Here is a 26,531-nt window from a genome sequence, read left to right on the forward strand (position 1 = left end):
GATCGAATACCTTTTCTCTCGAGAATAAAATTCTTGAAGGTAAAGTAAATATGATGTCCTGTGTAAGATCGTCGGGTTTACATGTTATCTTCAAGAGGCGTCTCCACACGTCTTACGTACTCGACGTAACGTCTTGAAAACACTGAGACGGTTCACAGTACGACCTGGACATTGCTGGAGAATCTTTCCGAATGACGTTGAACTTTAGTAACGTCATCAAGCCGCGCAGTGTCTGACTTGTGATCCTCACATTGGAGGCGCGCCAGCAGATGTCTTGTTTTCCCCAGGAAGCTGTTGACATTCCCGTGACGTATTGCCTCAAGATTTTGGGAAAGAAGGTTCCAAACCCGGCCAGACCATCGCTTCACATGAGTTCAACCCCCTCGACCCTTGACCCCGGGATCATAGGGTCAGGGTTGGACAACGCTGCTCCTCAACACACGAACACGTCCGGGATCCTTCGTGTTCCTTTAGGCATTGTATGATTGATACTGTTTCATTCTGACTGAACATCCTGTGTATCCTGTCTGAACAAGGTGTTTGATTTTGAATTAGATCTTGACTTTGAGATACTTAACTTTGACCTCAACTTCTTTATTTTCTTTTCATTAGAGGAATGTCCTCATTAAACGCGTCTTTTTATAAGCGACTGCAAATATACAGAGTTTCTGTTCATTCATTTTTTTCTCTGAAATGATGACTATACTAAACTGAAATATATTTTTACGGTGTTGTAAAAGATATAATTTCCAGAAACCAAAAATTTCACTCTTGAAACAGAAGCAATTTCGTGCTCTACCAAAAATCACCATGCGTCAGTACCATGCGTCAGCACCATGCGTCAGTACCATGCGTCAGCACCATGCCTCAGCACCATGTGTCAGCACCATGCCTCAGCACCATGCCTCAGCACCATGTGTCAGCACCATGCGTCAGCACCGTGCATCACCACTAAACATCACCATGCATTCACTTCATCCTCGCAATTCAAGTCATGAGAGAAATTACACTTTTCCTTCATCTATAAAATCATTCTATTTTTATCACGCGATTTGCATATTCGTCTTGTGACAAAACGTCAGACGTCAGCGACGAGACGTCGAGGTCGAGCTGACACTCGAAGTCAGGACTGGCCCTCGAGGACCAGGTCACACCATGTGGGACCTGCTGATCTGGTGGACAAGAAGCAACAGACCTGGGAGGCAAGACCCGGCAGACTGTGAAGTGAGTTAACTAATTTGCTCGGTAGAACTTGGGACGATGACTGGCAAGACTTGGTAAACTGCTCTCTCTCTCTCTCTCTCTCTCTCTCTCTCTCTCTCTCTCTCTCTCTCTCTCTCTCTCTCTCTCTCCTCCACAGGACGTCACGAGAATCCTTCCCTCCTCCTGTATTCGTACAAGACATCCGTCCTGCGTGAGGATGCGTGTCACTGGTAGCGAGGGTCTGGCCCCTTTGCTCTCTCGCCACGGAATCTTAAGACTTTAAAAAACTTACAAAACTTGTAAAAGAAAGTTTAATGAAATACTTCATTTCCTTTTCACTTTGATATACAACACAAGGAACGTAGGGAGCGACTGAGGAAGGACTTTCCCCGACTCATTATCATTTACGAAACTATTGTTAAAAGAAATGTTAAATCTGATTGCAAATGTGAACGACTTTGTTGGAATGTTTACACCAGTAATTGTAAATCAGGCCAAAAGTTAAGGCATAATGTTAACTTGTAAATGAAAAGTAGGTCTATTGAGGGTTAAATGTTTCTAAGATTTTTGATTGTAAAAGAAGAGGAAGGATGTTTTGTATCCCTGTTGGAGATTGTGATGCAGAACTTTTTATCATTGTTGTGTACTGTATTATTACCACGTCATTGTACCTGCTTGTAACACAGTCCCGCCCTACCTCTCCCTGGTCTCCCTGACCTGATGCCTGGTCCCCTGGTCTCCCTGACCTGCAGCCGTCTCACTGACCTCTTACGCGTCATACGTCATACATAACCTCTGACTCGACCTGCTCCGTTTCCTCCTCAGGCTTCTGCTACGCCGAGATGGTGACCTGGGGAGGTCAGTCCTCGGGTCAGCTGTACACCGCTGCCTACCAGCTGGTGGGAGAGTTCGTTGCCTATCTACTGGGTGTCCTCAACACACTCTTCACTGCCTCCACACTGGCCGCTGTCAGTAAGGCTCTGGTAAGGACGTTCCTCAACTTGGCCTTAGGAAGGGAGTGGCCTGTTGCATGTGTCTGTGGCCTCGTATTAGCTATACTGCTCTGTAATCCACTTTTAAAATCCCCACTATCTTGTAATCTCCTTCTCTCGTAGTGTAATCCCCTATCCAGTGTAATCTTCCTCAAACTCTTGTTCTGTAATTTCTGTAACATCCCGTAAGCTGTAATTGTGCTATGCTTTTTTTGTATTCCATGTTTAACAACCAATCGTGAAATCCTTCAGTAAAATACACTTGTAAGTAATCCCCAGCAATCTCCCTTTTTGTGTGGTGCCCATCAAAGCTCCATGTACGAAGTGTTACTCTGTAATGTAATTGTTCTAGAACAAGTGATTTTGTATTCCCTTTTTTTTTGACACCCAATTGTTTATCGCACTGTCATTTCCCGCTCAGTATGTCTTTCCTTTAGGGACTGTAGCACTGTAGGTCTGTTTATGATGCCTCCAACCCTTGAGCACGACGGTACGTTTCCTGAGCACGACGGTACGACCCCTAGGTATGATATCTTGGCGTCAGTGGGTCAGGTCAGAGATCAGGCCATCATGCCCAAGGGTCGTTCCGTCATGTTAAAGAGATTGGGGAATCACCCCAGAGACCTCTGAGAACATACGCCCCTCATCCTTTCGTAATGGCCCCTCTGTCAGGGGGGTCTCTGGATGAAGCACAATTATTATGAGGACACGTGGGAAGGGTTTTATGTCCAGTAAGTGTGTATGATCTTAGATCATCTTGATCGCTGCAGGTGTTAAGTGTTTTCCATTAATGGTTATGACTTGACGGTGACGACCTTAATTACCCTGGCAGTTGACCCAGCAGTGAACCATCCAACCAAGTTCACAGGGAGATACTATACATGGCCTCCTGCATAGGAAGACACATGGCCTCCTACATAGGAAGGCACATGGCCTCCTACGTAGGAAGACACATGGCCTCCCGCATCACTGTGTGTACCTACCTTCTGTGTACAGGGAGAGGGAGAAGGTGTGGTTCATTCAGTACAGAAGGACATAGTACGTAGTAGTCCACTCACAAGGGGGCATCAGTAACTGTAAGCGCCTCTCCTGAACTCTGGGGTTTCTCTCCCCGACAGTCGGCCACGATGGACTACATGTCTGGTGGGAAGGTGAAGCACTTCGTCACGTCGCAGGTCGGACGTGTCCCGGGTACCCTCGTCCCCCCTGACTTCATCGCGGCTGGCGCCTCCCTCTCCGTGGCCGTCATCCTGGCCCTCGGCCTCGAGGTGAGTAAGGGGGGGGGGGGGGTGGCAGGAATACTCATGATACCTGGGGAGGAGGAGAGAAGAGTTGAGGGAGAGAAGGATAACCCGGAAGGTTAGAAAGAGAGAGTAAGGCACACAGGGACTTGATTCAGGAAACAGAAAAGAACAGAATAGGAGGGATGGATGAGGGACGATGGAACGGGAGACGTCATGCTGATCAGCTCACGAACCAGTGTAACAGGAGGATCAGGACGGGAACAGATGAGGTCAGGTTGGTAAAATCAGGAAACAGTGGAGAGATAGGCGGTGGATAGTAAAGATAGTGGGGAAGATAGGCGGTGGATAGTAAAGATAGTGGGGAAGATAGGCGGTGGATAGTAAAGATAGTGGGGAAGATAGGCGGTGGATGATAAAGTGAAGAAGAAACATAGAGATGAGAAGCCGCAGCGTTGACCCACAGTCAGGAATGTAGGACTCATAGTGAAGGAATCAGGATGTCGTATACAGAGAGAGAGAGAGAGAGAGAGAGAGAGAGAGAGAGAGAGAGAGAGAGAGGTTGTTAGTGCACAGCAGAGGTCCCTTTAACTCCCCTTCTTCCTCCCCCCCAGCAATCAGGGTTCCTGAGGCTGACGATGAGCCTGGCGACGCTGGTGGGTCTCCTCTTCTTCCTTGTTGTTGGAGGCCTTCACACGGAGCAGAACCCCGACCACCTACACCACGCCTTCAACATCGGCTCATCCGAGGTCAGTCACTGCTCACGTGTGTGTGTGCGTGTGTGTGTGTGTGTGTGAGGAACGGCCATGTCACGCAAAACTCATTCCCTTGAAAATATAAAACGAAATTCTTCCAAATGGAATATGAATTTTGTAATAACCTGTAAAAAAAAAATGGATCCTCACTTAATAATTAACTCGCGTGTTAATGAGTTTCCTGGGAATACCAGATGATCACAAGATTTCAGTGGGACTCGGACCCAAAACAAACTGCATCACCATTTCCTCCATGGTACCATGAAACCCGTCGTAATTCTCTGCCACAGACGCAGAGAAATCTTAAGAAGACGCAACGGATGGAAGAAGAAAAATCTTTCAGAAGTTGGTAAGGATCAGCGAGAGATAGTTAAGGGCTGGATACCAGAGGAGGGCAGGTCGCCCGAGGCAATCAGAGGTGTGAAATGTGATTGGCTCCTGATTGGCCGAGTAGACGGCAGGGGACTGGAGAGGACGCTGTGTGGAAGGATTCTGATGAAGTTGTATCGAAAAAAAAAGGCAACTCGATATATCTTGTCTATTTTCTGTTCTAATCAATGCTTAGAAAATCCTCTCAGCAAATGTGGACAGTCATGAGTGAACCAGCGTGACTTAGACCAGGAATGAACCAGCGTAACTCGAATCGTAAACAAATAACTTGGGTAAGGCTTCCAGAAGGAATGAAATTCGAGATAATCCAGTGCAGTCACGAAGATTCGGGTTCCATCACCTTCACAGTGTCCATGGACACAGTGTCCACCTCCACAGTGTCCATGGACAGGGATTTTACGAGTGGAGAAAAGGTTCCGGCATAGAGTCAACACACACACACACACACACAAGAACTGGCCAACAAGCATAAGACCCAAGTTTCCTGCAGCTCCATTACCAGCCACCTTCACACTAACCCACTCTCAGTGAACCCACCCCGCTGAACCCACTCTCAGCGAATACATACTTAAGGATCAGGAATCCAGATCCATAATGGGAAAAAAAAATATAGAACTTCTTCACGAACGAACGAATCAGTGAATCAAATTCCGAGTGAAGCAGTCCCACCAACATCAAACGAACCCACGAAGTAGTGAACCAAACCCAGAGAGAAGCAACTCACAACACCTAATGAACCAACGAAACTGTGATCGAACACGAAACCCAAAACGAAGCAGCCCCGCCTCCGTCACCTGATTAACCCACCACGCAGTGAACGAACCCAGAACGAAGCAGTCCTGTTACTATCGCCTAGTGAACGAAGCAGTAAAACGAACCCTAGACACTCATCGCCCACGTAGTTCCAGGTTTTCTGGACGTCTAAGCCAACTGGGACCTGCCGGGGCTGTAGCCAAATCCCCGACGTACTCAGAGAAATTGCGTCAGGAAATGTGCGACTCCAAAACGCGTTCGTAGGTGGTTTATGGGGCCCAAGTCTACTGAGGATGGTGCCGAAGAGTCGAAAGTCGACCTCTTGAAGCCGTAAAACGCTTCGAATAGTTCGTGATGTGGCGCCTTCTACGCCTCCCAGGTGTCATGTGTCAAGGTTTTCCATGGATGGTGACAGAATGTTTGTGGTTTTATGAATATATGTAAGTATGTATGTAAGTATATATGTAAATATATATTTCTCTAGTGTTAATTCGTATTTGTTCATTGTCTGCAGATAACAGTAGTCTTTGTGATAAGATATTCACCGACAGAAGTCGATGTGTTAGACTGCATGGCAGGAAGGTAGTTGTGTTATGATGTGTGAAAGAGAGTTAGATGTCGGAAGTTTGATGCTGTGTTAACACACTGGCTAGGCTTCAATGTTTTTTTTTGTTGTTGGACCGGATGTCATGGTGTTATTATAAGGGTGGTGTTAGGTGCCTGTATGTTGTGATACTGGTGATTTTACAGGATCAGTATTCTCTGTTTATATATATATATATATATATATATATATATATATATATATATATATATATATATATATATATATATATTATTACACGAAAGTGCACTTGGGAACTTATCGTATTTCATTTTTCCTATGGACTCATAGGAATATATATATATATATATATATATATATATATATATATATATATATATATATATATATATATATATATTACACGAAAGTGCACTTGGGAACTTATCGTATTTCATTTTTCCTATGGACTCATAGAAATATATATATATATATATATATATATATATATATATATATATATATATATATATATATATATATATATATATATATATATATGTTGTATGGTTGCGAGGCGTGGGCTATGGATAGAGATGTGCGCAGGAGGATGGATGTGCTGGAAATGAGATGTTTGAGGACAATGTGTGGTGTGAGGTGGTTTGATCGAGTAAGTAACGTAAGGGTAAGAGAGATGTGTGGAAATAAAAAGAGCGTGGTTGAGAGAGCAGAAGAGGGTGTTTTGAAATGGTTTGGGCACATGGAGAGAATGAGTGAGGAGAGATTGACCAAGAGGATATATGTGTCGGAGGTGGAGGGAACGAGGAGAAGAGGGAGACCAAATTGGAGGTGGAAAGATGGAGTGAAAAAGATTTTGTGTGATCGGGGCCTGAACATGCAGGAGGGTGAAAGGAGGGCAAGAAATAGAGTGAATTGGAGTCATGTGGTATACAGGGGTTGACGTGCTGTCAGTGGATTGAAGCAAGGCATGTGAAGCGTCTGGGGTAAACCATGGAAAGCTGTGTAGGTATGTATATTTGCGTGTGTGGACGTGTGTATGTACATGTGTATGGGGGGGGGGGTTGGGCCATTTCTTTCGTCTGTTTCCTTGCGCTACCTCGCAGACGCGGGAGACAGCGACAAAGTATAAAAAAAAAAAAAAAAAAAAAAAAAATATATATATATATATATATATATATATATATATATATATATATATATATATATATGTAAACGAAAACCATGAACGAGAAACCTGAAGATGAAATGGAGTATCATTGTTGATAATTCTGTCAAAGGAAATATTTAGACACAGTCTGTGACCCCTTGAGCACGACCCTTGGATATAATGAGGTGAACTTTGGGCTAAAACACGTACATGCCTGGACCTGACCTGTATGTATGTCTACGATGAATATCGGATTAATGTATATGCATGTATGATTATATGTATGTATTAAACTTGTAATCAGTCTGTCAACCGAACTACTGTGTCTATTTGCCTATTGGTCAATGTGTCTGTATCATACGTCACTCAGAGACTCGACACTCGCTCGTCATCCAGAAGCCAAAGATACATGGAACCCCGACTTGACTGTATATCAGCGTTGTATTTTGTCCTCTGATGTCCTCTAACATCAGATATGTTCAGTACTGCAAGTTTGGATCGAGTGTCTCCAGTGTGATGATGATGATGATCTTAGTGTTTCTCCCTTCTTTATGAGATGGTTTTCCTTTGGCTCACTCGAGCCGTGACATCAGACCAAATATAGCCTTTCAGACCAATCTGGGTTACACTAGGGTCCGTTGCATATGTAATTGCATTGAGATCTGAAGACATGAATTGTGAAGGATCATTAACATATATGCTGTTAAGAATTCATAGTGTCCGCTCTTGAAGTCACGCAAGGAGTTCGAAGCGCTCCGGAACCACGCTCGAAGGTTCCAGAACCAAGTCGACGACAGGGAAAAGTTTTATTCACTGAAGTGAACTTATCCGCAATTGTAGTTCGAGCGTGAGCGAGGAGTGTAGAGGTAAACCCAGTAAGGCGAGCTGAAGGCCCGCTACAACATGCCACTACTGGGAGGTGTCTGTAGTGTTGCAGTTAATCCTGAGAAATATACGTCACGTCTCTGTATTCCAAGAGGACGTAACTGGTTGGTGAACTCTGTGAGTATCGAATGAACTACTTAATTGGGTGAAGTTTTGGAGACGTACTTTATATATGTGGTTTTTCTTTAGATAATACAGCTGTTTGAAGTATGTTTAGCTTAAAAGTTTATCTTAAGTTCTGTATTAGATCTTTGAACTGAATTCTATGAGAGCTGTAGTCAAATTTGGATCATGCAGATGTCCTTCCTTCAGAGCCATTAGTTCACTAAATGCTTCCCAGGATACGTGAAATTTCAAGACTGAAATTCATTAAGTGGATACAAAACTTTCATAAAGTACGCATTGCTTTGGTACTGATTTTATCGTCGGAAATGATACAAAATACAGCAACTTGATGGGCCACATCATAGTGTGTGTGTGTGTGTGTGTGTGATCTTGGAATTATATTCAACACCTGAAGAAGGTGTTCGAGATTTTTCGGTTGGTGAACGTTGGAGCTTACGTTCACGGTTTGAATGACCCTGACAGTTGATAGGCCTAAAGCCCAACCAACCAACCAGATCAAGTCGCATTTACCATTGGTAGAACTGTGCAAGTATTGTAAACAGTTTTGATAGACTATTCAATTAATGACAGAAAATTTACATATCTACACCATTCAAAGACAATCTTAATCCAGCGTATTACAACTGTGTAAGAGGCGTTGGGGAAGGATTTATCAATATCTATATTGTATATTTTTTCGATTACTGGGGAAGATTTCGATGTAATGAACATTTTTGTGTATGCAATCAAAATCCTCTGTGACTATTTCTGGACATTTTGAATAGTTTAGTGGATCAACGTAGTTACTGCAACACTCTGGCTACGTCAGTAGTCATATACCTATAGGCATCATGAATGTAACGAGATAAGTTCCGGTATCAATCGTTGCGGTTATTTACCAAACATGATTTACCAAACATGCAGGTGTTCGAGGAAAGCGGATTCGTTCGGATCAGTTGGATCGCCAGATATAGAACAGTGTAAGAGGATTGGTAGTGGAGCTATTTTTAGAATGTGTAATTCAGGTACGCTGGATATCATAGTTAAAAGTTGGTGAGTGGAGAACGTGAACAGAGTGAGATAGGAGTTGTAGGATCGGGAAATGGGAGGAAAGACCTACTGAACGGAAAGGGATGTTTGAGGATTTAAGTATGTCTGTGCTGCTGTGTTTACACAGTTTCCATGAGACAGACAACATGAGACCTGATTGGCCCACGACTGAGTTGTCTGGTAAAAAAGTCTTTTAACTTGACAAGATGTAATTTCGCTCGGTCGTTTTTGAGCTACCACAGACTCCCTGCTGCTGCACATTAACGTTCTCCTGTCCCCGTTACCGCTGTCGTTTATACAGTTTATTTCTGGCGTTTTTCTAAGAGTATACATGAATTTATAAGATGTCTGTCTAAACGACTTTTGAAGGTATTTACAGTCAACATTCTCTACGTCTGACGGTAACTTATTCCAGTGCTCAACGCACTTATAGGAAAAACTTTCTTCCCCACGTCCGTACTTTAGCTATTGAGTTTTATCCATTTGTTCTGGTAACCGTATTTTCTTGTACTTCGAAAAGATGTTCGTCATTTACTTTATCGAACTTGTTCAGAATTTTGAAAACGGATTAAGTTGCCTCGAAGTCTGTTTTAGAGAGATGATCCAGTCGTTTTAGCCTCTTCGTATGCGAGATTTCTAAGGGATGGGAGCAATTTTGTCGCGTGTTTTTGTACGTTCTGTAATTTTCCCTAGTATTTTTCCTAGTTTAGGGACCAAAACTGGACTGCATATTACAGGCGTGGTCTTACTAGAGTATTATAAAGTGAGAATTGTTTTTGGTGTCTTGTAACCTATGTACCTGGCTATGAAATCTAACATTTGGTTGCCTTTTTTACTTGCTGCTTGACACTGTTTAGTGGATTTCCGATTGTTGCTAATGACAACTCCGTGGTCCTTTTCTTCATTTACTTTAATTAGTTTCCGAATAGTTTGTAGTCGTAACGTATATTTTTGTTTCCAAAGTGCTTAACTTTACACTTGACAATAAACTTCATTTGCCATCTTTCTGACGACTCTCTATTAGCTTAAGATCGAATCATGTCGTAATCCCGCTTGTTTACAGCTCTACCTCCTGCTTCAGTATCTTCAGCAAATTTGGAGATCTGGTATATGAGAGAGTTCGAGGTCATTCATGTATATTATGAACAGAATTGGGCCTAATACCGACCCCTGTAGTACACCACTGGTTACGTCTAGCCAAACTTGAGGCTTCGCAGTTTGATACTACACGCTGCTCTTCCATTAAGCCAGTCTCTCTGATCCATGTACAGAGTTATTCACCGATTCCATGTGCTTTGAGTTTGTGTAAGTCTTTTGTGTATTACTTTATCGAAAGCCTTTTGGTAATCTGAATATACTACATCAGACGGTAATTTTTTGTCCCAGTTTCCCCTTCCCCAAACACACACACACACACACACACAACGACTCCTCGCCCTTCCCCACTCTCCGAGTTCCTTCGTTAGGTAGACCGTGATTTGCTCTCTTGAGTAGTCTCTCTATCGGAAAAAGGCCTGATATTCTGGTGGAATATCTGAAGTGGCGAGGGTTCAGAGTTATGACCGTTTAGGAAATGGTTGGAAAAGTTGGTTGTGGTTTGTGACACGAACAAAATTGGGTGATGGGCTGTGTGGAATCCTTAGTTAGAACTACAGTCATCTTGACCATTATCCTTAAACACTCATGGTCTCTGTATTAAGATAGTAGATTATTGTTCTGAATGGGATTTGTGCTTGAGTGTTGGGGTTAGGACCTGTCGCATGGAGTACACGCAGTAGAAAAAGTATGTCCGGATGAGTCAGATGAATGTTCAAATGATCAGTACTACTTTTGTTGTCTCTGTAGGTTGGTAAGCGAAGAAATTTTCCTAATCATTATGGTAGCCCAACTGTATGGTTATTTTCATGATATATGGCAATATAACATTTTTATACCAAATGACAGGATAGGTCGCTACCACGCTATATATTACAATACCATGAAACCATTGATAACATTGTAAGAGCAGACCAATGTACATTTCTCAAAATCTTTCGTCCGGGTTGTCGTACTCTCATAAAAAGACAGGTAAGATACTTTTTCATTTTTGCGACATGTACGTGATAGACAGAGAACAGAAGAGCTGACGGTACGTGACCAGGTATGACAGTAATAGTGAAGCTTCTTTAAAGAACTTTTAACTTATTATTAAATGAGTGCTGTTCATGGCGAGAGGTACTGAAGATGAGAGAAGTGTTATTTTCAGATGTAAAATGGTCGTGTTTAAATGGTGTGAATAGGGACGTTGTCTTTGATGTATTCACGTGATGTAGATAAGTGAAAAGTAAAGAGCACTTTTATTGGTTTGGATTACCATGTTTACGTTAGAGGTTTTGATATTAGCTGAGGGCCGTGAGCGAGCCGAGAAGCTGTTGGCACCAGTTGCAGGCCGGATTCTAAGGTTTACCTTGTCCCGAATTCTTAAGACCAGTTTGTAGCCTCTGGGTTTGACACTCCCAGGGTCGCATCGACCTCGTAACGGCCTTGATTCTTTGATAGATTCCATGATTCGAGCAAATCGTATTCCAAGCTTGGTTATAGATCATGTGCGAAGGGAATTCAGAATGAGAAGGGCTTTATTCCAAGACCTTTCATGCATTATTCAGTTCAAAGATGTTCCAAACTAGTTAAATGGTCTAACATTAAACTTTGTAATGTTGTCAACGGGTTGACTTACTCCAGACACTCAAACTTTAGTTCTAGCCTTGGCACCCTGCTCCTGTGGAAGCAGCACTAACCAGTTTAGTCTGTCAATAGCTGCTGGCTGGAGCAGCTGTGTGCATGGCGGTCTACAGCAGCTTCTACGAGACAGGGAGACTGGTGAAGACGCAGAAGCGACCTCACAGAGTCTTGCCTATCGCCCTCTCCCTTGCCACCGGCCTCACCTTCCTCGCCTTCTTCGCCCTGGGCATCGTCCTGACACTCATGACAGGCAACATGTAAGTAGTTCTTGGGTCATAGGTAGAGTAGAGGTCTTGCTCCCTTGGTCATTACCAGAGTTGCTTCTAGGACACTGAAGGTTCTTCCTTGTGACCTAAACAGGCTAAGGGTTGTGGAAGAGTCTGCTGGCCTGTGTTCTCGAGGTCTTCAAGACACTAGCGAGTCACGCCTCTGGTAAAAGATGTATTTGAGATTCTGTTTCCAGTCGCTGAACCAGATAGAACCCTCTAGTAATAACTTTTTCCATATTTTTCAAAATGTCAGATAATGGAGGAACCAAATGAAGAAAATATATGTTTGTTACTGGTGGGAACTATTCGGGTATAAGACGAGGGCCTTGCGTATGATGTACCCTTGATAAAGTTCTGGAATATTGAAGGAGTATTCCATTTATTGATTTCCTTGCTTGAGGCTTCATTGAACCTGTTAACATCTTCTAAAGGAAATTAAATCCAATGACAAGTTTTAGATAGGAAATAATGTAGATAGACATGTTCCCAAATTTTAATAGAAAGCTCTGAAACTCCAGCATCTACGTTGCCTATATTATGAATGAAGAAGTTGGGAAAAACATGTTTGAATCGACATTTACTCTTTATCCAGGGTTCTGAGTTTTCTTACATAAGAGGTAATAGACAGGTAAGTCCACGTTATTGTGTTCAAGAAGCAATAGGTTGACGTTAACACTGATTTTTTAAACTAATCCGGGGACCTTCCAGTACAGCAGCCTTCAACAGCACGCTCGTTTAGTGTTCTCGGATACCGACATTTATTTTGCTGATTGTTTATGTGATTTCAGAATGGCAATATTGAGAATAGTAAAGTTTTAATCATCAGAATACATAGTAACAGATGAAACACCCTGGTGAGTCAGAAACGGGTGGCCATGAATAAGAGGCCATCTATTAACAGATGTTCCCTTCCGCAGGATTCCCCCTGAGGGCGCACCGCTCATCCAGGCGCTGGAACGTCGCGATGTAGGCTGGGCCAGACTTGTCCTTGGGTCCTTCCAGGTAAGTCTGGTTTTATCCGTGTGTTTTGTAAAGTTGTTTTTCAAGATACATGCATTTGATATGTTCCTGTCGAGTGTTACTGTGGTACAATTTGGTTACTTTCCAGGGACATCCTGTATGTTTTTTATACTTTCCAGTTACACCTTCCATGACCTGGATGCTTTCGAAGAGTACAAAGTATGCATTATATATCATCTTGGACGTTTTGTATGCCCCACTTAACCTCCCAGGGAAGTCCTGTATGCTTCAGATGCTGTCCACAGGTGTTTTGTAATTTTTTCTTTTCAGGAATGTCCATCCAGTAATCTTTGATTATGTTTCTGGAACTTTGGTAAGTTATGTTTTCTTCTAAGAGTGTTAAGTAACAGTAGTAAGTTATATTTGCTTCCAAGAGTGTTAAGTTTGTTATTCTTATCAGGGAAATTTGGTTTCCCTTCAGTGTAGTTGTGTTATAGCTGTCCTCTACAATACATCCATCATGTACATTACATGATAGAGATAGTCATTATATCCAGTCACACTCTGTATGTCCTAAAAATTAAGTTTGTTGAAATATATATTGTTCACCATTCATAGGATGTCATTCCTACAAGAAGATTCCATCTACTGTTACCTTTAAAGACGACTTCCAGCATAAGCCATACCCCAACTTCCTTTAATTGCAGTTGATGGTTAGAGACATCTGTGTACAAGTTCTAGTGTTGATTTAAAACAATAGTTAAAATTGTCAAGAATGCTGGGTAGTTTTGACGGAGGAGGGATGCTGGTGTCGACACCATCTGAAGTTTTCCTGCTGCTGCAAGTTCCTAGTTAGGTGACTTGTGTTGTGTTAGTCAGGTTGTCCATGAGTAGGAATGACATCTGTACTCACCCTTTCCAGCTTGGGAACTCTTCTCCTAGTTAAGGTAATCTGAGGTAACCTGACAAGATTCTCTGCATGATATGTTCTTTTCTTCCTCTTCTATTGTAGGTTGTCGCAGGGTATGAAATCAGCCTGCCACAGTGGTCACTGTAGGAATGTACAGTGTTTATTGTAGTTTGGAGCTTTTGTTGTTAAGCTTTTAACTTCTGGAGGGGGCTTGTCCTTCCTGAAACATCTAGTATATCCCCTTTATCTTTTAAAGATATATAACGTAAAAGTTATCTTGCTCTAAGGTCATACAAAGATGTCTTCAGTATCGCACCTCACTGACTCCAATGCTCCTCGGTGCTTGTATCGTCACTGAACCAGACTGTTAATGATTTAATACACTGATCAAATTCACTCGTTATTTGATAAACTCGTGGTACCACCTCCTACAGATTGTACTTGGACGGGTACCCCACATACTTTTTTTCCTCAGAGATGACTCTTAATATGCAGTTAACCCACAGGTGGTGATGCTATGTTTGGCGCTGGTAGAGGCAGCAGATCCACTATCCAGACAGTTAGTGTCCCTGGCCACTGATGGTCTATTGCCAACCACCCTTGCCCACCAGTGTTCTCGCACAGCCTCGCATGCCCACGCCCACCTAGCTGGAGGTGCCTTGGCAGCCCTACTGGCTCTTCTTTTCAGCCATGTTCTCCTTCTACAGGTAAGAGGGTCAGGACACCAGTAATGTAGCTCAGCCTACATAGGGAGCATCCAGTGAGTACCATCAGTAGAAGTGTGCATACCTCCCCACCTGCTGCAAATGAGAGTGATGTGCTTATTTTCCTTACTCTTCTCCTGGTAGCTAAACTGATGAGATGGTGTATATTTGAGGAAGAAGCATAGATGGTGTACATGTTGTATCTTGAGATTGCTCCTGGACTATTCATTATTAAACACCGAAGTTGTCCTTTGTGGAACATGTGCTTAATGAAGTTTGTAGATGATATTACAGATCAGTACATATTGGAATGATTAGTTAATGGCTTTCTTCTTGAAATGCACAAATGGATTCCCTTGGAGAGCAAAGGATTTGTGTGTGAGCCTGTATTTTTTTTTTTTAGGCTTTACTGTTTGCTGTTATAGATAAACGAATAAATTTTGCAGTTCATCATCTATATTGCTAAGAATCATTTTGTTTAGACATCTAGGTATTTGAGATGGAAACTTTCTTTAAGATTATTTGGATGACATAATTTTGTGCTTGTTGATTTGTTGGATTAAGTAATTAAGGCTCAGAAAGCATAGTCGTTAGTGTTGCAAACTCCAAGAAAATCCATCTATTACTCTGCAGCCCTTGTGGACAAAAGGTAGCTTACTGTTAGGCTTAGGAAATGTATAACTAATTACAGCCTCTTAAGAATGTGTTTGCAGTGGCATGAAAACCAACCGCATACTGTTCAGCATGAGGTGACCCTGTTCCTGATTGTTCTCCCTCAGGTGCTGGCCACTTGTGCCCTGTGTCTACATGTGGTGGTGGTCATGACAGTGATGTATCGCAGACATCGCTGTTCCTATGGATCTCTCTGCTCTGTAGCTGCCACTGCCTCATCTAGTGAGCCCTACAGCTACCAACACGTTGCACCTCCACACTCCCGTCAGGAAAGAACACTGCACTTCCTTAAGGTTAGAGTTGGATGCTCTTGAGATGGAATAGATATTCTAATATTCATGTAAATTAGTGTTTGTGTTATGGCTGTTATACCAGATTGATGTTTACAAGGTGGTGTGATTGTAACACTACAGGGAATGTGTACCATTGGTGTGTAGACATTGTACCATCATGTACCTGACATAATGATTAAATGATTGGACTACTAGTTTGGTACGCATTATCAGTGATGAAGAATTAGAACTTAAACACCGTTATGAATATTGTACCATGTGTATTATTACTCTCTGGTGTCTTGCAGGATGGGCTACGGGTCCTACCAACTAGAGTCCGGATTCAAAAGGACAGAGCCTCTTCTTTCACCTCTCCAGACTCTGAAAGTGGTGTCAGTGGCCTTGGTGTTGACATGCGTGACACTGTTCCTCTGTTGGATAATCCCCAGGATCCCGATACTTCACCCATTGCATCACCTCTTAATGACCCACTCACCTCTCCCCTCCATGACCCAGAGTGGGCAAGTAGTGAGGTTGTGACCTCCAAGGAAGAGGGTCAGTCTGTCAGCCAGGAGATGAACACATCTGATACAGAGTCTGCAGCATCAGGATATGGCACTGACACTGAAGCAGAAGATGATATTGATGCAGTGGTGGCTGAATACCAGGAGAAGCTGCGAGTGGCCACACTGAACACAGGTGTACCCCATGCCCCAACGGTGGCCACTGCACGGCAGGCATGCATGGCCCTGACAGCACTGTTGCTTATAGTGGTGGTGGCAGCACTAGTGGCTGTTTATGGATGGCAGAATGGTGGTGACCACCCATTCTTGGTGGTGGCCTTGTCAACATCCATGCTGGCTGCATTGGTGCTAGTAGCAGTTCTTACCCGACTACCCACCCTCCGCCCTGCTCACACCGCTTCCTTCAGGGTTCCAGCTGCTCCCTGGCTTCCAGCTGCTGCCCTCCTCCTCAATGTAATCCTCCTGGTACAGGTCTTGAGGCATTCCTGGCTCATCATAACAATCTACACTACAACAGGTGTGTCCTTGTTGCCACTATTTATGTGTTGGTCACTCTAAAGTTGGAGGTGCACTTGAATTATCTACCTCTTATATCGACAGGCATACCCATAATGACAAGAGAATCGCCTTCTTTGAAAATATGACATGCAGTGCATCCAGATCTTGGTTTAGATTGTTTGATTTTCTGAATTTTATGAAGTGTAATTAAATAGTTTTGTCTACTTCTGTGATAAGAAATGTTAAGTATAATGGGCAATGAAAAATGTAGAATTGGTTTTGAACGTTTGCCACCAGACACGGATACTCTTAATTTAAGAACTTTAGGTTATAAAGGTCTTGTGATGCACTTTGTTACTGATAAGGCTCTTTACTTAATATCCAGGAGAATTTTACTTGCTCAGAGTTTAAAACTATTTGAACGTATTGGGTTTCTCCGTTAATGAATATACTTTATTATCTTCATAACATCACCAGTTGTGAGATCTTGTGTGCCCCATTTTGTTTCCAGGTTTTCCAATGTCCAACCTGTTTCTTCCCCCACAGGCTTGGCATGGTACTTTGCTTATGGGATGAGTCACAGTAACCTGGCCACACAGGAAGTTGTGACTCGGCGAGGTCCTTCCTCCGAGGTAATTCACTTGGAGCCCCTAACACCTCCTTCCCTCACAGCTACCTTCTTGCAGGCATCTCCTCAACTTCTGCATGATCCATCGCATCTTGGATCACACCAACAGCACTTCACAAGGCTTACGCAGGTTGACACTGTTCTTATAACCAGGTGAAACATCCAAAGAGGTAAGGTTAAGAATTAACCTTGGACAATGAACTGAAGATTTACTTTGGTAACAAGGAGGTTGTGAATAGTGGCCAAAGTGATTTTTTTGGAGACTTGGACTAGTCTAGTTTTGTTTTCACACTTTTGCAGATTCAGACATCATTTCACCCCATTATTAGACAAGTCTTTGTTTTATCTTGCAGACAGACCAGATTTTAATTTCAATCTGTATGTAGATGAAAGCTTGACCAAGCCCATCCATAACCATTAATCCCTGCCCATAGGTTAGTTGAAATTGTGGTCTTGACCAATGGGATGACACAGCAGGTCAGCATTAGACAAAATACATATTTCTTAAAGGCTCTAAAGTCCCCCATAAAGATGTGTGAAATATAAATTGCGCTATTTTCATTCTGATGCCAAACAAAATGTAAGATTTGCTTACACCAAAACATTTTGAAAATGTAATTAAATCACTTTTTCAAGATACTACAGATTTTTTTTTTCATTATGCTTTATCGCTGTCTCCCACGTTAGCGAGGTAGTGCAAGGAAATGGACGAAAGAATGGCTCAACCCACCCACATACATATGTATATACATACATGTCCATACACGCACATATACATACCTATTCATTTCAACATAAACATATATATACATACACAGACATATACATATATACACGTACATAATTCACACTTGCTGCCTTTATTCTTTCCAGAAATTACCTGTTGGAAATGTGAAAAAATGATAGTTTTGAAAATCGTCATTTAGATGCATTATTCAAATCCATTATATATGGACTAGCGTAAGGATGGAAATTGTTAATGTAAGAGTGGAATCCAGCAATAATTCAATGTATAGTGAGTAATTTATCTGGATTTTTTTTTTTATATTGATTGCCTTTTCCACTTAGTATCATAATGTTAGGAACAAACAAAATATGGCTTCATTTGCTCACATCTATTATGATTAACCAAAAAATCTTCAATAGCAATTTCTTAATAATGTTTAGTCTCTTCACCATTCTCTCAATATCTAATTGTTATGCAGCATTACTTTGATGCATCTTAAGAGGGTCCGTTCAATGAGGCATTTTGTCTGTCCGTTCCTCTTGCTGGTTAGCATGTCCACAATAGAACCCGCAAAAGTTTGTGCCAGACGCTCGACAGAGTCCTTCTTTCATCTGGAATTGTCCGTGCCACTTCTCCGATGACCAGTGTTTGTCTGGGCTTTATCCTTACTACTACTTTATCCACTCTGAATACCACTGTCTACATGGTCCTCGGAGTTGCCATTTTTCTGCCTCCTTCGAATACAATAGTCTGGATGGTCCTCGAGAGTTTAATAAGTTTTACACACCCTTGTATGGATCAATGCTTACACATCTGGAGTGGCTAATCCTCCACCTCTTTGTTTACAAGAGTGAAATTAAAAGCCTTTTGTTCTGTTAATTCTACCAGTATTGCCTCTCTTCAACCATATTTTCTGTTTACCACACTCTTGTTGATATCTTTTCTACAGATATTATTTTGGCTACTGTTCTCGTACACTGTCTACATATGTCCCCTTCCACAAGGCTTGGACTCATGACGTACACCTGCCTGCTACTTCCAACAGTTTCTGTGTGGAGATCAGCCTCCCAAGCATTGATTTGATACCTCTTCCTTCTGTCAAACTACCAAATTCTTGAAATTTTCACACTTTTGTCTTTTTTCTTTCTTTTTATAAGCTTATCTTTAAGAGCTGTTTTTGAGCTCTGTCTCTTCCTGTCATTTCATTTCTTTCACCTGGGATGGCCTTTGATTGGGGTGTGTTTTGCTTGTGACATTTTGATCACTTTGAAAAGCAAGGAAAAGATCTGGTTTAAGTAATTTGTACATGACGTCTAAAGTGGATGTATGAAATTGAGACCATTGTTTGTTCTTATTGTTTTGCTAAGGCAGGAGAGGCAATTAGTGTATAAAGAAAATCATTGTGCAAATATATCTGCTTCCAGCTCCACAAGTTATTTTGTATGGATTTAATTAGGAGCAGAATATGGTGGGAGACCATTACTGCCATTTGGAGATGGTACAACACATTAATGGGTAACCCACACACACACACACACACACACACAAATCCTAGTTGTCAGACCTTCCAGTACAGGTGGTGAGGGTAGGTACTCTAGGTCTTTGCTTTTGTTGTTCTGTTTTAATGAGTTATCAGATTTGTGTATGATGTACAATGCTGCAATATGCATAATGCTTCACCTTTATAATTTAGATTTTTTGATATACCAACACTAACAAAGGAATACTTGTGAATTCTCCCTTTGTAAGTAGCATAATTGGTTTTGGCTGACTGGAACAATGTTAGTCTTCAGGCTTTACTAGCCCTACCCATTCTGTGATCCATGTACACTAAATCCATTTTGTATACAGGCAGCTCTGAGAAATATTTTTAACATGTTTTCATGTAATTGTAATCCTTCCAGTGCTATACACATATATGGTACATTTGGGATCAGAAACCTTCACGTGTATGAGACAAATGTTGATGTTACCTGCTCTATTTCAAATCTAGGGTAACCATGAGCCTTATGCAGATGCCATACATCACTACCAGTTATAATCCACCCTCGGAAATTTCACAGTTATCCGTTCCTTTGGGACACCACGGCAGGGCGACTCGTCAGAAAATGCTACAGGGCAGGGGTGAGTGATATGTGTTTAGCAGCTTCAAACAATTGCATAGGGATATGGGTAAATTTAAGGTGCAAAGATGATGTTAAGTAGTGTTGTAGAGGATTTTGATGATCATTGAAGTTTGATTTGGGCCCCATGTTGAGTTACATGGCAGAAGTAGGCCAACATCCAGGCTAACAAATTACTGTATCACTAAGAAAGCTTGAAGGAATTGTTTCTGCCAAGAAATTTTTATTTTTATTTTTAACATTGTTGATTTATAGTCTGACCCTTTTATATTTTTTTAAAAATTTGGCTTGGGGAGATGTTGAGACAAAGCTCAGGAGGAAGGTTGATTCCCATTTTTCTTGAAACAATAGATTTGATTTTGATAATTTGTAGAGCATTAGAATCAAATGGTCAGGTGCTCTTTAGCATAAGAGAAATGTCTGAAAAGTAGAAGATATTTGTAGAATTGCATATTTTGACATTTTCAAATTATGTCAGACTTCTTGAAACTATCTATATTTTGGGTCTTATATATTCATCAACTGCTTTACATAAACATTATTGATCTAAAATTCTCCTACTTTTATTCCTTCCACTGTTACATAGTTTGTATTTGACTTTGAGGTTTCTGTCTTCTTTTGTATTGTTAGTTCCATGGTCATATTACAATTGCAAGTGTTATATACTGGGACAAATATTCCCTCCATTAGGGGACTATTCATCAACATAGTTTGAGCAATCCTCAGTCAACAAGAAAGTCTCAGAATGGTGATTCCCCTGGGCCAGTTGTTAGTTTTGTATTGTAAGTTATTGCAAATTCCATTGAAAATTTATGTAGAGATAATGCATTCAGTATTGTTTTAAGTTTCTGTATTTAGTGGATATTTGTAAGCTTTCTAGCCAGTAGTGTGATAAAGGTAAGCTCAGCAAATGTTGCATGTACCTGGTTAAGGCTTCTAGGTTTTGATAGTAATTCTGATATGCTGAAAATTAGAGACCACAATTGACTGGTGATGATATATCACAGGGGAATCGTAATTTATTACCTTTGAGCTGAAGTCCATAGGATTGATATCTAACTGCACTAAAATGTGAAAACCTAGAAATGATTAGAAGGTCTATCTAATACCTGTATCTTGATGAAATTTACAGAACTGCTATGTCACTGGTTGTATGTATCTATCAGTCTATCTGTATGTTTGATGCCTATTCCCTTTAGGAAGTCTCTCGAGGGGTTGGCCATGGTAAAACTGTCTTCTTAACTGGTGTTTTCAGAGGCTGTATGTGATGTCAAATACTTTTGGTCAACGTTAGCTCTGAAAAATGTAGTTTTGAGCTTTGTGTTTTTCAGCGTGTCAAAAGAAACTGTTGTTTATGAATGAGGTGTATGTAAACTTGGAATTTTGAATGTTTGACATGAACAAGGAAGTGAAATTTTGTGTTATGGTGAGGTTGATACACTTTACCTTTCTGTACTTTTCGAGTGTAGAAGCATTGCCAATATGCTGGAATACCTGCAGGTGATCTACATCTTTTATAGGTATGTGGCAGTATTTAACACATAGTATAAGAAAGTGCCATAGCATCCTAATTCAGACAGTGTGACCTACCAGAGCAAAGATTTAGCAAAACTGCATATCTTAAGGCGTTCAAGTATTGGTCCTGGTTGAGAATTCCTGAAGTTTTAGGCTGTTGCTGAAGGATAGAGTTTTAACCGTATCTGGCCATTATCAGGTTCATACTCCCAATTTTACATTATCTTCCAAGGTACCTATACCAAACTTGAATTCAAAGAACGTTAACAGACAAATCCGTCATGAACATAGCCATTTGCTTGTTTTGTAGATCTTTAGAGGATATGTCGAGAAGCTTTCTGCAATTGTTTCACCTCTCATAAATTTGAACAAGAATTAGAATTAGGGGAAGGAAATAATTATTTTTAGTGTCTTTTTAGGTTAACTTTGAGGTCTTTATGCAAGTTCTCAAGCCTTTCTAGTTGCTCGTTAAATAGTGCATTTTGCCAGTTTACAATGATGACATAAATCAAAAGACAAGACTAAATTGTGCTTTACAGTCAAGAACCAGGGAAATCATTCATCTGTTGTGTGTCGCTGGTAGACGAATTCTCCAGTGTGTACTATCCCATGTTATTTATGATCAATCAGTTGACCAAAACCCTCTTTGATCATATTACAGGGAGGCTGAAGAAAAAGAATTTCTTTAACCTGGAAAGAATGTAAATGAAAAAGATAGATTGCTACTCCTGTATGCTGAAACATTGTAGAATTGATACTTCCATGCATCTCATGGTTTCTTCACAAAATTCCTTGGCCATTTTTTAGTTATATGACAATCCAGTTATAAAGACATTAGAAGTTTTATCTTGTAGGTTTTGTTATATCTTGAGTATTTTCACGAAGCTGTTTTATCCCACTTTTTGCCTTACAGAAGATTCTTTATGGGAAAACTGGTTAAAAATATTAACAGTTATCTGGTTGAGCACTGATATTGTCATTGATCCTGGAAGAAATCTAAAATTGGTTGTATCGTGAAATTTTGCTTGGTGGCTCCTACTTAGAAATGTACTTTAGAAATATGGTGAATTCCTTTAAGAGAAATTATTCATTGTTAGTCTGTAGGATATTGGAAAGATTCTGTATCTATTGATATATATTGAATATCTGAATACAAATTTTCCATGCATTTACCTTCAAGGAAAACTCCTCATCACTAATAACTTTACTACTATACATCTGTGTTAAACAATCCCAAATAGATGTTGCTTTCATCTTTACATTCTGTATGATGGATATCATTAGTTATGACAAAAATTCATGTATCGATTGCCATATTTATAAAAGCTAAGCATTAGACCAAAAATGTCAGGATATAAACTAAAGATATATTTGTTTTAATGTGTTCTATATATATTAGAGGAAGTAGAACCTCCTTTCATTGTTAAAAGTGTACATTAAAACTACATTTTCTCTGGAGAAGTATTTATGGTACTGTTAACTAGAGTACCTAAGGTGTATTTTATCTCACCACTTAAGAAATACATGTAAAGCAAACAAAGGTCGCAGATTTATCAAATTAGTCTATCCTATAATGTAGACAATGAATTATTTTAACTTGTTAAAAGTTGTCAGTTAGCTACTTTACACAAAATTATTTTTTATAAAAACCTACATCCTGTGTAATTCATCTATAAGCTGCTGCTAACATGGTATTTCATGTATAAAATCATTTCTGAATGCCAGCAAGACATTCTAACGAATGGGGAATCTTGTATGAAAAATATCCCTGTATGCTAAAATTAATCACTGCCATTACTGAATTAAGGTACCTATGAACTTTGTGCTGAAATAACTAATATGCATATTTAACCAGATGTGAATAACTTGAAATATTGGCAGCATTTCGGTGCACAGCTGTGACATGTGAGTGTGGACTGCTTAGGCTGTGCTTGCAGTGTCCATTATTGAATACTAATTGTTACTTTGAAAGGCACTAGTATATGAGCTATGACAGGTTTTTGTCTTCTTTCAAAGTTCTTATCCCAGACAAAACCTGGAACTCTTCCTGTGTTATGAGTCTCATTTAATGCAAATGTGTATGTTAAGACTTCCCGTATACCTGTGTTTGAAATGTATCTAGTCCATGTGTAATATTTTAGGTACAGGATACCCTTGCTCTAAACTAAAGGTATGTTTACAAAGAAGAGTTGAATACAGTTACCACTCTTAAAACAGCACAAAGGGAGATGTGTTCCAGTCCTCATTTAAGACTTGATTCTATACTATACCATTTTCTCTCTGACAAAGGCAAACACAAATACAAGTATTCAGAAATACGATTCATTACAAAATCATATGAATAAACTTATCAGTTAGGTTGGTTTTTATTACAGTAGATGAATATGGTAATGTAACACAAGATGGAGCATTGCTGCATGTAGGATCATTAAACCACTCCTAGCTTGATATCAGATGTTATTCTCTTGATATGTTGCTTTGCTGGGGACCCTTAAAATGATGAACTACTTGTAAGACATTAAGGGGGCCGTGCTTCACAAGATTTCAGAAATGGGAGCAATAATTATCAACTAATTGTGGTGAACAGCATGTGTATACTGAGGATGTATTTTGGCCTACTTTGTAGAAGTGTTTCTTGGTGCTTGGAAGAATTTCCCATGATGGTGCATCAGACTTTTGAAGTAAAGCACTTATTTTACTCATAAGATTTAACCAGTTTATATCAAATTGTTTAAGGAACCCAATAATTTGTCAGTGTTTAAAGCCAAGGAATTGTGTATTCATTTAGTATGTTATGTCATTCATCACCCTTATTTTGTTTTCATGTTTAGATGATGTGGAAATTGAGGCTTGTACAAATAGTTCATTTGTACAGTTTAGTTGATAAATTAAGAATGCATCGGAAAATGTCCATGAACTATATTAAATGTTTTATACAGTAATCCCCCTCCTACTGTGTACTGTTTGGTCCATACAGCATTTCAACTTAAGGTAAAACACCTGTTGCATGACTGGTCATCTAAGCTGCTCCTCTAAGCTTGGTAAATGGTATTGTGGGTAGTTTTCCTCCCGTGCACTCGATTAAAAAACATGCAGAGTATATCATGGATAAATACACTTATTCATATATGCATTATCCTGAACAGTAGAGTTTATGGAATACTGTTCTCTAGTACCTCTGTACTTTTGTGGTTTCACAATCTGTACATTTGTCCAATCATGACATTCCAGTTTAAGCTACATAGCTTAAATGTCATACTATATAGTAGTGTACAAAGGTTATTCATTATATTGTTATTCATTCATTAAAGTTTAAGGTTGTATTCTGTAGTTTGTATTACCTTATATTCATTTGAATATCTTAGCCTTAGACTAGAAAAAAGTGACCCAATCAAAATCTCTCCCAAATAAGAATTTCCTTATTGCATCACGTTTGGCACAATGGTTTACATTATTCTAGGATATCTATGTATAAAAAGTTTAGTGCAACAAATATTTCATCCCCATAGCTATAGAAATTTTCGATACTACATATGTAACATAAGAAGCTGCACTAATTTATGATGGAAATTTTACAAAATTTCATATTTGACTAGATATATCTGATGGTCATACACTTATGAATTGTTTTACTTTTTTCCCAATTGCCTCTCCTGCCTTAGCAAAGTAGCATTGTAATAATACCAAATGGTCTTATTTACACACCTCCACTCCAGCTGTGTTGTATTTGTATTTATATTTTGCTTTGTCGCTGTCTCCCGCATTTGCGAGGTAGCGCAAGGAAACAGACGAAAGAAATGGCCCAACCCACCCCCATACACATGTATATACATACACGTCCACACACGCAGATATACATACCTATACATCTCAATGTACACATATATATACACACACAGACACACACATATATACCCATGCACACAATTCACAGTCTGCCTTTATTCATTCCCATCGCCACCTCGCCACACATGGAATACTAGCTGTTTTGTATAATGTATAAAAACTAGAGCTTATGCCACAAAGCCCTGCACTATAATTTGTGGTTAACCTTAATTGCTTTATATGTTCCATATTCACATGTTCTGGAAAATGAGAATTCCTGTATTACCAAAGCATCATCAGCAGCATTAAGTTTTCTGTACACTTTATATTAATGAAAATGTAAACTCAAAATTTAAAACGATTTTCCATTGGTTTTGTCTGGGTGGGAGGCACTGGTTTTGGTGTATTCTACACGACAGCATGAGTAGATGTGAGCAAATGAAGCCTTTTGTTTCTGATGTTTCTTTGTTCAAACCTTATAAAGAATTACAAGGTAGACTGCAATTCAAAATTGCATCCCAAAATCAAGTTTGGGATCTTTACCTTTGTATTTCTACCTCGTACCCTGTGTGTCAAATTTCATACATTAATCAGCTTCCTTGTACAGGATTTTTTTTTTCAGTACCATAACATCTAAAACAAGCTCCATCAGAGGCAAAAGGAATATAGTAAGAAATAAAATGTTACGGGCTCAGCAGGTATTTTGTAGACTAGACTAAAAGCTAGAAAGGTTATGGTTGGAAAAACAAGATTCCACAACACCCTTGGGGCTGGTTGATTAATGTGTACCAAAATCATATCTATACTCTACTCCAGTTTCCCATGTCAGCGAGGTAGCACCAAGAAACAGATGAATGAGACACACATACACACACCTTTAATCAAACCACTCTCCCTGACCCTCTCACTTTGCACAACACCGAGACCAAAATGCCCCACATCTACCACCGTCATGAAACATTCAACAATCCTGCAAAATAGTCACTTCATTGCTACTAGTTATCGCTTCTTCCCTTGCCCCCTTTCGCCAATATTCCCATTTGTTGTCTTGTGCACGTTGTTTACCTTCTGCTAAAACTTTTTAGTCTCCCTAAAGT

General features: G+C 40.3%; 1 protein-coding gene across 2 annotated transcripts in view; it reads left to right on the forward strand.

Moving 5' to 3' along the window:
• Positions 1-24,932, forward strand: part of LOC139753150 (uncharacterized) — a 73,335-nt gene extending 48,403 nt beyond the window's left edge. For both annotated transcript variants that reach the window (XM_071669321.1, XM_071669322.1), the window contains 9 exons: positions 2,029-2,186; positions 3,314-3,463; positions 4,051-4,185; positions 11,883-12,064; positions 12,994-13,078; positions 14,453-14,653; positions 15,430-15,615; positions 15,903-16,635; positions 17,163-24,932. In XM_071669321.1, coding sequence (XP_071525422.1) covers positions 2,029-2,186; positions 3,314-3,463; positions 4,051-4,185; positions 11,883-12,064; positions 12,994-13,078; positions 14,453-14,653; positions 15,430-15,615; positions 15,903-16,635; positions 17,163-17,401 — 2,069 coding nt within the window. In that variant the 3' untranslated portion in view covers positions 17,402-24,932. The remainder of the gene's footprint in view (positions 1-2,028; positions 2,187-3,313; positions 3,464-4,050; positions 4,186-11,882; positions 12,065-12,993; positions 13,079-14,452; positions 14,654-15,429; positions 15,616-15,902; positions 16,636-17,162) is intronic.
• The last annotated feature ends 1,599 nt before the right edge of the window (positions 24,933-26,531 follow it).

The sequence above is a fragment of the Panulirus ornatus genome, chromosome 14 (assembly GCF_036320965.1).
Source record: "Panulirus ornatus isolate Po-2019 chromosome 14, ASM3632096v1, whole genome shotgun sequence".
NCBI lineage: Eukaryota > Metazoa > Arthropoda > Malacostraca > Decapoda > Palinuridae > Panulirus > Panulirus ornatus.